The sequence below is a fragment of the Periophthalmus magnuspinnatus genome, chromosome 13, assembly GCF_009829125.3.
Source record: "Periophthalmus magnuspinnatus isolate fPerMag1 chromosome 13, fPerMag1.2.pri, whole genome shotgun sequence".
In the NCBI taxonomy this organism is placed as follows: Eukaryota; Metazoa; Chordata; class Actinopteri; order Gobiiformes; family Gobiidae; genus Periophthalmus; species Periophthalmus magnuspinnatus.
The window spans coordinates 2,936,557-2,948,373 of NC_047138.1; the positions used below are offsets into that span (position 1 = coordinate 2,936,557).

General features: G+C 38.0%; 1 protein-coding gene across 1 annotated transcript; it reads right to left on the reverse strand.

Annotated features, from left to right (window-relative positions):
• Positions 1-354: 354 nt before the first annotated feature.
• Positions 355-3,605, reverse strand: bco2b (beta-carotene oxygenase 2b). Its single transcript, XM_033977362.2, has 12 exons — positions 3,570-3,605; positions 3,298-3,499; positions 3,016-3,227; positions 2,825-2,940; positions 2,626-2,728; positions 2,387-2,515; positions 2,149-2,309; positions 1,906-2,073; positions 1,696-1,833; positions 1,171-1,353; positions 985-1,095; positions 355-868 (listed from the first exon to the last, which is right to left on the reverse strand). The coding sequence occupies exons 1-12, from the start codon at positions 3,601-3,603 to the stop codon at positions 752-754; spliced, it is 1,674 nt and encodes a 557-aa protein (XP_033833253.1). The 5' UTR covers positions 3,604-3,605; the 3' UTR covers positions 355-751.
• Positions 3,606-11,817: the final 8,212 nt, after the last annotated feature.

The following is an 11,817-nucleotide window of genomic DNA, read 5'->3' on the forward strand; positions in this document are numbered from 1 at the left end:
ATACTGCTGTTTTTTTTTTGTTTTTTTTGTGACAGTGAGAAGGCGACTGCAGACCAGTCCATGATGCAGGAGCTGGATGGCATTGTGACAGAAGCCCGAAACCTGGAGGCTCATCTTAAGGAGAAGAAAAAGCTTCTGAGACAAACACTGGCGTTGATTTCTGATAAACTAGTTTGTAATTAAGGGTAAACGTTGTAATGGGGCAATAGTATTAGTCTGCTGAAAATTCACATTTAGTTTTATTGTGTTCTCTTTGTGTGTGCGTTGTAAACATCTACGTACATATTTGTTTGTCATGTTAAGCAGTGTTACTTAAAAGTGGATTATTTAATCTAATAAAACATTGTAAGTAATGCATTTACATTAACACTAACTTTATTGAGACAATACTGATGAAGTAGTACACTGATTTGGCCATAAACACACTTTTATTATGTACAATCTATGTTCTTGTCAGTCTTTTTCCCTAATCGGTTCAATTGATTATCAACTGCCATATCATACAATCAGCTGAACTTAAAATGAACCAGATATTTACCTCAGCTTAATCATTGTCTGTAAGGTTGGTGCTTTAAGGAGTTTACACATTCCTCTGTCTTCAGTTAAATAAGAAATACCAACATATTTACAACAATACATTACAACAAAACCATACACACAAAGAATAAAAACAGAATGTCAATAAGAAATACATAATGCATAAAACTGCACATCAATTAAAAGGTCTGAAAAGATTTAAATTTGTGAACAATTATGCTTTGTTGTTAAATGCCCCGTGAAAACCATAGGGAATATTGACTGGCACCTCAGCTCTACCCACTTCATTGAATGTCTGAGCGTCTAAGACCAGAAGAAACGTGCTCTTGTCCTAACAGAAAACAAACCATATGTCAGTTTTTCCACCACAAAAATCTGAAATTACTGGATCTTTTGAAACCAACAAATTTGATATCTCAAAGGCGGCTTTAAAAATGTTTAACTGACCTCATTTGGAGTAATCACCACAGATAGAACGACCCCATCATCCTCTGCTGTAGGATTAGGTGAAGGGACAAAGATGGGCTCAGATGGGTACAGACCTGGCTCCTCCCACACCTAGAAGAGAACGTGAGTCACTACCACTTTAAACTTGACATCCTCTGGGTTTTAATTGGAGTTAATTAAACCTACCTTCATGTGCTTCCCTTGCAGATCCATCTTGATCAGGGTGTCGCCCACTAGGTGCCTGAAGCCACAGCCGTAGAAGTAGCGGTACGGGTGGGTGTTGTACTGGCCATAGTTGATCTGAGGGAACTCCAGGCCTCCGTACTGATGCAGCTCCTCCCCGTGCAAGTCCTCGTGAGTACAAAACACCTGCAAAACACACGTCCCATCATTTAGACATAAAAAAAGGGGCACACTTACACTAATGTCTCATAAGTAAATAGAAAATAGTCAGAATTCTTTCCCATAGTCTGAATACAAGCTGGATAACAAATTGGTATTGGTGATAAAGTTGTTGTTGTTATTGATAAAAATATTTCTACTGTCTACATTTGGACCTACTCAATGTGACGCAGAAAATATAAATACTACACCTCTACGATAATATACTTTAAAGTCTCAATAGATAATGATAAATGTTGTATGGATGAAATGGTGCTACTAAGTTTGTAACATATTTGCTGAGATAATATACAACACAGTGGCAACTACCTTGTGTTTTGAAGTCCTAATGCAAGTTGCAGTGCTGCCGGGAAGGTTGTTCAAATTCTGGTCATATGGAGTGTCATTTTCTATATTGAGAGGTAAAACAAATCTCCTTGGGAAGACTCTGCAAAGTGTGTTGTACACCTAAAGAAAGAAAACTGTGATCAACAACATTGTCCTGAAATGATCGAATAAACAGTGTGGAATTTGCCAAACCTCGTCAAGAGCCTCTCCACTTTTGCGGAGGTTTTGCACATTGTAGTTATTGATTGCTTTGCCATCGTCAGACACACACATGTCCAGGATTAAAAGGCCACCTTCTTCATAAGCGTTGATTTGATGAAATGTAGATAATGGCTTTGCCAAGTATTTGACAGAGCTCACCTGGAAGTAGAAACGCAGGCGTTAGAATGTTGTATTATTTGAAATTAGAGGAGACAATGCTTCGAAATGCATTACTTTTCCAGTCTGTTTGTTGATAACATGAAAGATGGTGTTGAGCTTTGGGTCCCAATAAATGCTGTCACTGATGCTGTTTCCTGTCAGCTTCCCTGTCACGATCTTCATCAGGTCCATTTTAATCGGCTGCTCAATGAACACCACATAGTTCTCGGACATTGCTGTTTTGAAAAGACAGGAATTTAGTTAGGACTTAAAAATGTACATTTCTTGATTGTTTACAGTGCAGCTGGCGCACCAAAGCTGTGGTAGTACGAGGGTTTGCTTTTGTCCTTTGAGGGGATAGAGCAGAGGACTGTGGCGCCCTCTAGAGTTTCCTCTTCACTTGTCTTGGTTGGAGGGACTCGGATGATGTTGTAATGTGACCCTGTAAGAGCAGTGACACAACATATGACAGCTGTACAATCATGTAACAGGTTCATGAGCCTGTCAGAAGAATAGACACGACACAATAGAAATGTGTAAACTTTTAACTACCTTTAGGGGAGTAGGAGTTCCCCATGTTGTAAGTGGTGCCATCAGGCTCTGTGTGAGGGTGCGCAGTGGCTCCATTTACAGCTATGAATTTGCTCCAATCCACCTACAAGTGAAGAGCAGCAGTAGCATTTGTTTTCATGTTTATGAGTTTATATCTTTATGAGTTGACCTAACTCCACTCAGGCACTGTCAGCTTTACCTTTTGGATCGTCTCTAGTGTCTCTGGGTCGACCTTGTGCATAAAGTTGGTTTCAGTGCTTACATAATAATCCCCTTTATATGTCACAAAGCTCACATTACCATTGTCCGTTGGCTCTGCAAAGATAAACCATAGATACGTTTTAAGATTAAATTGCAATTATTTTGTTTTATTTTCAATGTAATACTTACTTGGAAGCTCAAATCGAGACAGGAAGCGCTGGAAGAAGTTTTTACAGGGGTCCGGCATAGTCAGAGTTCCAAATTCAGATACTGCAATACGGTTGGTTTCATTGTTGGCCTGGTAGCTGCTGCTAGACAGGAATCTGCTTTTGTAGGTCACTTCACCATTTGCAATTTTGAACTGATGTAGTAGAGCCATGCCATCAAACCAGTGATTAAACCTGGTGCAAAAAAGTAAAACACATTTTCTTCTCCTGCTGTGTTGAGACTTCTTGCTTTAAAACAACTTACTTTTGGTTCCCAATCTCAAACTTTCCAGGTCCATTTCTGAGGAAGTTCCCGTTGATCCACTCTGGGATTTTGCCGATGATATTGGTTGTAATTGGCTCAGGAGTTTCCTCAACTGAGCGCACAATCTTCTCAATGCAAGGCAGACCGTGCACATCAGTAAAGTGCTGGTCCACCTGCTCTGTGTGCTTTGACTTCTTATGCCCTAAAGGAAATGTTTTGTAGTTATTATATAAAATGTACTTCAAATCAGGTGATATTAGAGTTAGAACTACCTGCATGCTTCTTTTCCTGTGCTGTTGTCTCCATTTCAGCGTCAGTGTCGTTCTGTGGAGTTAGCAGATGATGCCTTTCCTTGGCACTTTTTCTCTTCTGTCGGGTTAACGCTCTGGTTTTATACTCACCCGCCCGCAGTGTCCCCCAACGCACTGTGATAAGTGGATTTTATGCTTGTGCAACTACTCAAAAAGCAGTACTTTGTGAACAGAAGATAAAACAAGTGGTAACTTATTCACAGAGATAATCAGTCGAATAAAGACAAGCACATCCGTATGCTCACATAAACATGTTCAAATATGTGTGAAATTGAGGTATTAAGGTGAATTGAGGTAAATTAAGTGTTGGTTTATCAATTTAAAGATAATTAAACCAATGATGTATGTTATTACAATTACAATTTTATTAATTGCGATCTCTAGTGTCTCTGGGTCGACCTTGTGCATAAAGTTGGTTTCGGTGCTTACATAATATTAATCCCCTTTATATGTGGTCAATAAGTCCATAATAAAAAATAAAAAAAAAATGTTATTAACTTATGATTAGTCCCAACACCTTTTTAATATTTGAAGTACCACACTAGAATACAGAGATAGAATATATATTGACATACTGTAAGATAAATTTGATCGATAAAGCTCGAATCAGTTGAAGTAGACTACACAACAAACTCAAGGCCCGGGGGCCAAATGTGGCCCTCCACATGATTTTATGTGGCCCTTGACAGGGTAAATTAAAAGATATGATGGTCTTAAAGTGTCAGTTTATCAGGAGATACATAGTTACACAGCCATATTTTTACATCTAGCCAAATGCATACACAATATTTGTAACCTGAATAAGTAATAAATACAGAAACAGTTCATTAACAAATTCAAAAGTAGTTAGATTTATTTTACATCTGGCCCTTTGAGAGCAGCCATTTTGCTGATGTGGCCCTCGGTGAACATGTCTTCGACACCCCTGGCCTGGACTAACACTTAGAGGTTGGATAATTAGGAAAAGGTTTAGTTCAACCTAGGAAAATGTAAACATTTTGCCTCTACAGCTGATCTGAGGACTGGCTGAAATACTGAGACCTGCTTTTTTCACTAATAAGTTCACCAAACACAGTTTTTGTGTTTTGTGTCATATCACTGAGTTTATGCTCAAATAGCCAAGACTGTGTTTTTACCTTGAGACAACACGTATGTATGTGACAGTGCAATGTATGAGAAGTACACATACAGTTACACACTTCTGCATTATTGCCCAGGAGCCTCATGAGTCTTATCAGTGCCTCTGAGTGTCCAAATGATACGCACAGATTTGTAGGCTAAACAGTTGAGGCAGAGGCTCATTTTCACCTTCAGATGAACTCACTGAATGACATAATATGCAGTGTATGATACTGTATATGAAACGGCATTTCAGTAAAACTGAATAAGCAACGGACACAGACAACAGTAAAAACCAGTCTCCTGGTTAACTCTAATAGACTCTGTCCCTGTAATAAATAAATACATAGAATTTAATAAAAAGTGGTCAGCAGCTGTATTGCTGTATTGGTTGGCTGGTGGGAAATTCCCACACAAATAAACAAAAGATGCTCTCATATTGTCAAAATGCTAAATCATCTGGTGCTAAATCACCAATAAAATGTCAACTTCTGACACACACCTGCACAGAACACGAGACAATCTAGATCAACATAAAACTTAAAAAAGAGGTGACTTTGCGTAATTTATGTAACTTTTATTTCACAATTATGTTAGCGCCCCAAAATACAGTGGAACATTCACAAGAGATATTGCCAATTCCAGGACTGAACTGTCATTCCTGATGTAAGATATTTGGGGACCAAACCGTGGATAGGACACATTGAATCTGTACATTTTAGAGACAAATATAAGATAAGCAATCGCTGTTTATTAAGTGATAAAAATGTATTTAGCTCATGTTCGTCCAGTCACACATCACTGCTGCTCATTTGTTTTAACCCACATTTACTGGTTGGAGATGCTGGTGTGGTTATATGGCTTTTGTAAATGATAAGTCTGAGTGCACTGCCAGTTCAAACGCAGCATAGAGGCAGTACATCAACCTGCTTGACTTCTCTGTGACTTGCCTTTATGGATGCACTTATCTAAATAACAATTGTGATTGTTAGATAGAGATCATAGTGTTACATAATAGACAGGTCTTTATGTGAACTCATGACTATGCAGATGTGCAAACTCTTCACTTTAGCAGCAAAGGCAGATTCTGTCGTACATTATATCATGGTATTGTTGTGACCAGGACCAATCATGCTTTTTATTTATTGTGCTGTACATTTTTTTATTTGATTTGATTCTGTGATGTGACCCATTGAGAATAAGAATCTCTTCTTCGGGATGTCCTGGCCCCAGAGAGACTGACCCTATGTTTGATTTTAACAAACATAACACCCCTCTATTAAATGTTTACACAATTTGATTGATTGAAGTCTTTATTGAAGTCTTTATATGTGCACTTTTTATTATAATAATAATAATAAGAAGAAGAAGAAGAAGAAGAATGCCAAATTAAAATATCTTGGCATGATCTGGATGGGATCATTGGATTCTCTTATAGGACACATCCCAGAACATCTCTTTGTTCTCTGTGACAAACTGGTTTTGCAAGATAGACGTTTTCCTTGTTGAATCATTTCCAGCCTGTATGTGAATGTGTGGCGGTTGTAGAGAGTCACATATCTCTGCCCCACCTTAAGCTTCCTGACCTGTTGATTTGTCTGTGACAAGCCAACGTGATTTATTGCGAAATTTCTGTTTTTCAATTGTGCTTCATTTGGCCCAAGTGAGATCTTTGGAAAACAAAACACTATGTGTCATTTAGGATTTTAACGTGTAAAGTAACTACATGCTCTTTATGATGAGTTCTACAACCCCCCCCCTCCCCCCTCTGGGGTGTGTCTGGGGGGAGTCAGGGAGTCCCTGCTTAGACTGCTGCACCCCTGCCCTGGCCCTGACCCTGCCCTGACTCTGCCCTGACTCTGCCCTGGAAAAGCGGAAAAAAAATGGATGAAATCATATGAGTTAGTGACAGTTAAAGTTCTAATCATGACTTTCTTACAGCTGCTGGTTTCTACATCCAAACATAACAGCACAGAGCTCAGAGAATAACATTAACAGTTTAGTTTAATTTATAATATTCATCTATAATTAAGGTTTATATAAATAGTGACCTAAAGGCTACACTTAAGCCTTGTAGCTGCTCTTTTACTTAAGTACAAGTTTGCAGTACTTTTTCCATCAGCATCACTGGTTCTGGAGCCTCTGCAGAGGAGCAGCTCACGTTTTCACACAGTCGTCCTATATAAGCCTGCCCCCTCCAAACTCTTATTTTATTTATGAAAGTTTAATTTGGGTCAGCTTCTCAGCTTTCACTTCTGCCAGACAGGCAGAAGTGGTCTTTTTTTATCATTTGTAATTCTTTGTAGAATTCTTAACTTTCTTTTCTTCTTAACCATTAACATTATTGAAAAGCAAATGTGATACAACAAACATGTGGCTGTGTGTCATCAGCAATTACATGATACATAAATACATATCATGTATATTAATATATCAACAAGATGTATAATAAAATAACATGGAATGAAAAGTGCATTTGCATTACAGTATATGCTAAAAAAAACAAACAAACACAATAGCACGAGGAGCAGAGTTCACTGAGAGAGTCTGTCCAGGGGAATTTCACACACACTTTTTGAGCTCTGGGTCCATTCATATATTTTAGAGATTTTATGCATAATTTAAGTTCATTTTTTTTAAAAGGCAAAGCACACTCGCATTTTACATTTGTGGATAAAAAATTTTGCAAGAATATTAAACTGACAGTTCTTCTTTTTATATTTAATTAGTACAACCAAACATGATAACATCTTTATTAAACAGGACTGGAAAAAAGGAAATAAATGTGTCCAATTTTGCATTTCAGACCAAAAAGGATGAATTGTAGCACAAAAGAAAAATATATGATCAGTGCTTTCAATCTTTTAACAAAAATGTACAACTGTTTTCTTGATTTAAAGCACAATTCAAGTAATTCTTTGGATAAATGTTATTCGTAATTTTGTAATGTGTTTCTTTTACTTTAGGAGCAATCAGAAAGGTCTAATATATTATTCTTAGTTTTGTTATTGCTTCTTTATCAAATGTATTAAGTTTATCATTTTTATTTTGCAAACCAGGGAACATTTTTCACACTAGAGATCTTTTAATTAAATAATTATTACACTTTCTGTCTATTATTGAAACTCTTTGTCCTCGTGAGGTGGGTGTTTGTGGGTGGATACTTCTGCCAGAACGTTACTTAAAAGAAAAACTAACTCTTTAGGGAGCGCATTATGTAAACGTTGTTCAAATAGGAAGGATTAAAATCATGTTTTGCACAGAACTTCAGTAAATTTTCCATAAAATTTAGTAAAATCCCATCACAATCCATTAAGTGTACTATGTTTAGACCAAATATTTCTTTGGAGCCAGTTTTTGTAAAGAGATGATTTGTTCTGACTGTGGAGAATAGTTATGAACATGACATTTTCCAGCACAGAGAATTTACTTATGAAACTCTGTTAAAGACACAGGAAGCTTATTGATATCAAAGCCACAAACAAGTGGAACGTGTGTTAAAAATAAATGTAGGGATACAGTAAAATAAAAAAATTATACTAAACCAAGATTTGAGCCAGTTGGTTTTAACGTCCATTTTGAGGCATTTTAAATCAACCTTTCACTATGACTTTTCTTCATATAATTGACTCTATTTCTCCATATGAAATTTAGATTCATTTGATTCGTGGATTTGATTAAATAGTTTAAAATTGTACTTGAATAAAGTGGGTAAAAACATCTGGATAAAGTTTGCACTTAGTTTAAATAAATACGTCCTAATATTGATAAATCTCTTTGAAAATGTTCAGTTTAGCTTCACATTGGTTAATCTCGCTTCTTATATTAACGGACTGGGTCAGTTTTTGTTCTTTGCAGAGATAAAACTAAATGTTTCGTTTGAGTTTTAATGTGACAAACATCAGCTTCCGGGTGACGTCCGGAAGTAGGCGTTCAAACGTCATCGCGCGGGGTTTTCGTCGGTGTTTTCCCTCGTGCGCGCCGCAGCCCCGCCCACAGCCCCGTCCGAGCCTCAGACCGGACCAGAGCCCCGTCCCCAGAGCCCCGTCCGAGCCTCAGACCGGACCAGAGCCCCGTCCGAGCCTCTGCGTGCCCCTCTAAACTAAAGGTAGGCTGTTCATCATAGAGTTTGACTGAAGATTGTGTTGAATTTGTGCATAGACGAATCTAAAAGTGTTAAACATTGGTTTATCGTGGTTTGAATGAGCCAGAACAAAGCTCCTACATCAGGGCTGTTCATTACGTCGATGGTGAAGGCATTTTGTGTAGATCACGTCATCCATCCAGTCACATGACTAATATACAGGACAGTCAGATTACACCTGACCCGAGGTCACATCACACCTGACCCGAGGTCACATCATGGGCGCTGCAGAAACAAGCGCGAGTTAGTTTAACGCTATAGAGTTAGTTTAGCCCTGTAGAGTTAGTTTAGCCCTGTAGAGTTAGTTTAACCCTGTAGAGTCAGTTTAACCCTGTAGAGTTAGTTTAACCCTGTAGAGTTAGTTTAACCCTGTAGAGTTAGTTTAACCCTGTAGCGTCGGATCCTGTCGTCTCAGATAGAGCGGGTTGTGGACTTTCCTGCACTTATCTCCGCGTCGTGCTCTCATGTAAATTCAAACGGCGTCTCAAAGTGGAGACATCTAAATATTTGATTACGGTAAATCTGCCTCTGTTGTCCCTCGTGACGAATGAGAGCGCGGGTCATTTATTCGATGCGTAACAGAAAAAATACGGATGGATGTGTAAAATAGAACTGTGCATCTCTCACTGATTCTGTTCAGTGTCAGAGCAGTAATCATCATTCATGTAATCATGAACATGTAAGAAGTTCAGTTGTGTTGTGCAGTATTATCTCATGTACATGAAACTGCAGTGTACATGTACGAATTCATAATACATTTACAAATAAATATATGTTAACATTTTTGTATTAGGTGGCAGATCTTTCAGACGTGATCATTTTAAAAGTAGCTCACATACTGAACGAGTCTGAGCGCCGTGTCCTACATTCTTCTGTCTCATATAAAGCTCATCACTCAGATCAGTAGGACACAGGTCTATTGTTCCATGTTTGTGTAGATCAGAGGCGTCAAACACATTTTCAGCGAGGGCCACATCAGCAAAATGGCTGCTCTCAAAGGGCCAGATGTAAAATAAATCTAACTACTTTTTAATTTGTTAATGAACTGTTTCTGTATTTATTACCTATTCAGGTTACAAATATTGTGTATGCATTTGGCTGGATGTAAAAATATGTCTGTGTTACTATGTATCTCCTGATAAAGTGACATTTTAAGACCATTGTATCTTTTAATTTACCCTGTTGAGGGCCACATAAAATGATGTGGAGGGCCACATTTGGCCCCCGGGTCTTGAGTTTGACACATGTGGTGCAGATAGTGCAGTAATTTTCCACTGTGGTGTTGTGGGGTGGGTTTTTTTTTGGTATTTTGTGGACTGTCAGAGGGAGGAGCAGCAGAAAACAGGAGTGTGAAGCCAAGCCCAGGAGAAAGAACGCTCCTTCCGTTTGTGCGTTGTCCTCGTTCCATGTGGAAGCTTCATTTCTGCTTTCTGTGTTTCAGTGTTTCTACATCGCTTTGATCAATGGCTGGAGACGGTGCCCCTTTGATATTTGTGGGATTACATAATGATCATTTCTATTTTGATGGTAGGGCATTTTTGACTGTATTAAATTGTTGTATGTTTTTACAAAGTGTTGTATTAATTTGACATTTGTTTTATTCAGATTTTCCACATGATGAAGTGGGTAAGGCTGCAGTGTGTTAGTTTGTCCTGTTCAAATCCTGATTTAAACAGTGATCCATCATGTCCTCCTCTTTGTTTTTAAAGATGCAGACGTGTTTGAATTCTCACAGATGTCAAAAACTCTGATTCGCTGCCCTGACGACAAATTCTTGATTTTAAATGAGGTGAAAGAGTTTGACCTGAAAGACCTCAATATCCAACAGCAGAGTTGCTCTGGTAAACAGGGAGATAATTACAGACCAATTATTTTGAATAGATCACATCATTTACTGTATATATTTGTTTCTTTTTAGATTACAAATTGGCCATCAGGGTTTACAGAGACTTATCCGTGCGGCCGGTGCGAGGTCGAGTTGTGATGCTGTACGCGCTCAAAGGTGACAGAAAGTATGCAGCAGTTTGCAAAAATGAAAATGAAGTCACCGCAGAGGAAGTACATGTGGGTATTACGTAACACTACTCTATGATTAAATGTGTAAGAATGTGTTTGACACATGTGCTTTTTGTTTATGCAGGAGCTTCAGGGCCGTATCGAGGCGGCTCAACACAAAGCGCTTTTCTACATGATCCTGGAGCATCGGCCAAACCGATACAAGCTCAGGTCCACTCTGTATCCAGACAAGGCCCTGGGGTTTGACCACACAGACTCAAATAAGTTGGTTTTATGTCCCTATGATGACCCTGAAAATCAATCTAATCTATTCACTCTAATTAAATAATATGAGAGTAACAAATCGAAAATATCTTAACTACTTTTAGAACCTTATTCGGTGTTTGTTTTTATCATAATCATGAATCTGGTCTTCTCTAAATACATGGCATGTCAGCTAAATGTTTGTTTTTTAAATAAATTAACATTTTATAATGCAAAGATTTACATTTTGTAATTCTGTCCTTACAAAATAATGAATCACTGAAATTTATTACTGTTAAAATACAAAAACTGTAAAGTGTTTTTATTCCTTTAGCCTGTGTGCATCGAGTTTGTACAAACGTCACAGAACAGACAGTGAACAGGACAATAATGAATAACACCCACACGTTTAGGCAGAGAGAGAAGTGCTTTTAGCTTCAGGCAGACGCATCATGTGGACCAATTAGAAACAGGTTATAATCTTTTTACAGTGAAAAAAGATTCATTAAGATTCTTCTCTGGTGACAAACGCATCCAAGAAAAACTGTATGTTAGAATAGACAACTGGAGTTAATTTTACCAATTAAATGTTTTACTTTTTATTTATGAAATTCCACAGTTGTTTATCACATGCACCTGTAGGTTATAGGTTTAATGTTTATGCAGAGTCGTGTTCAGTAATATCGT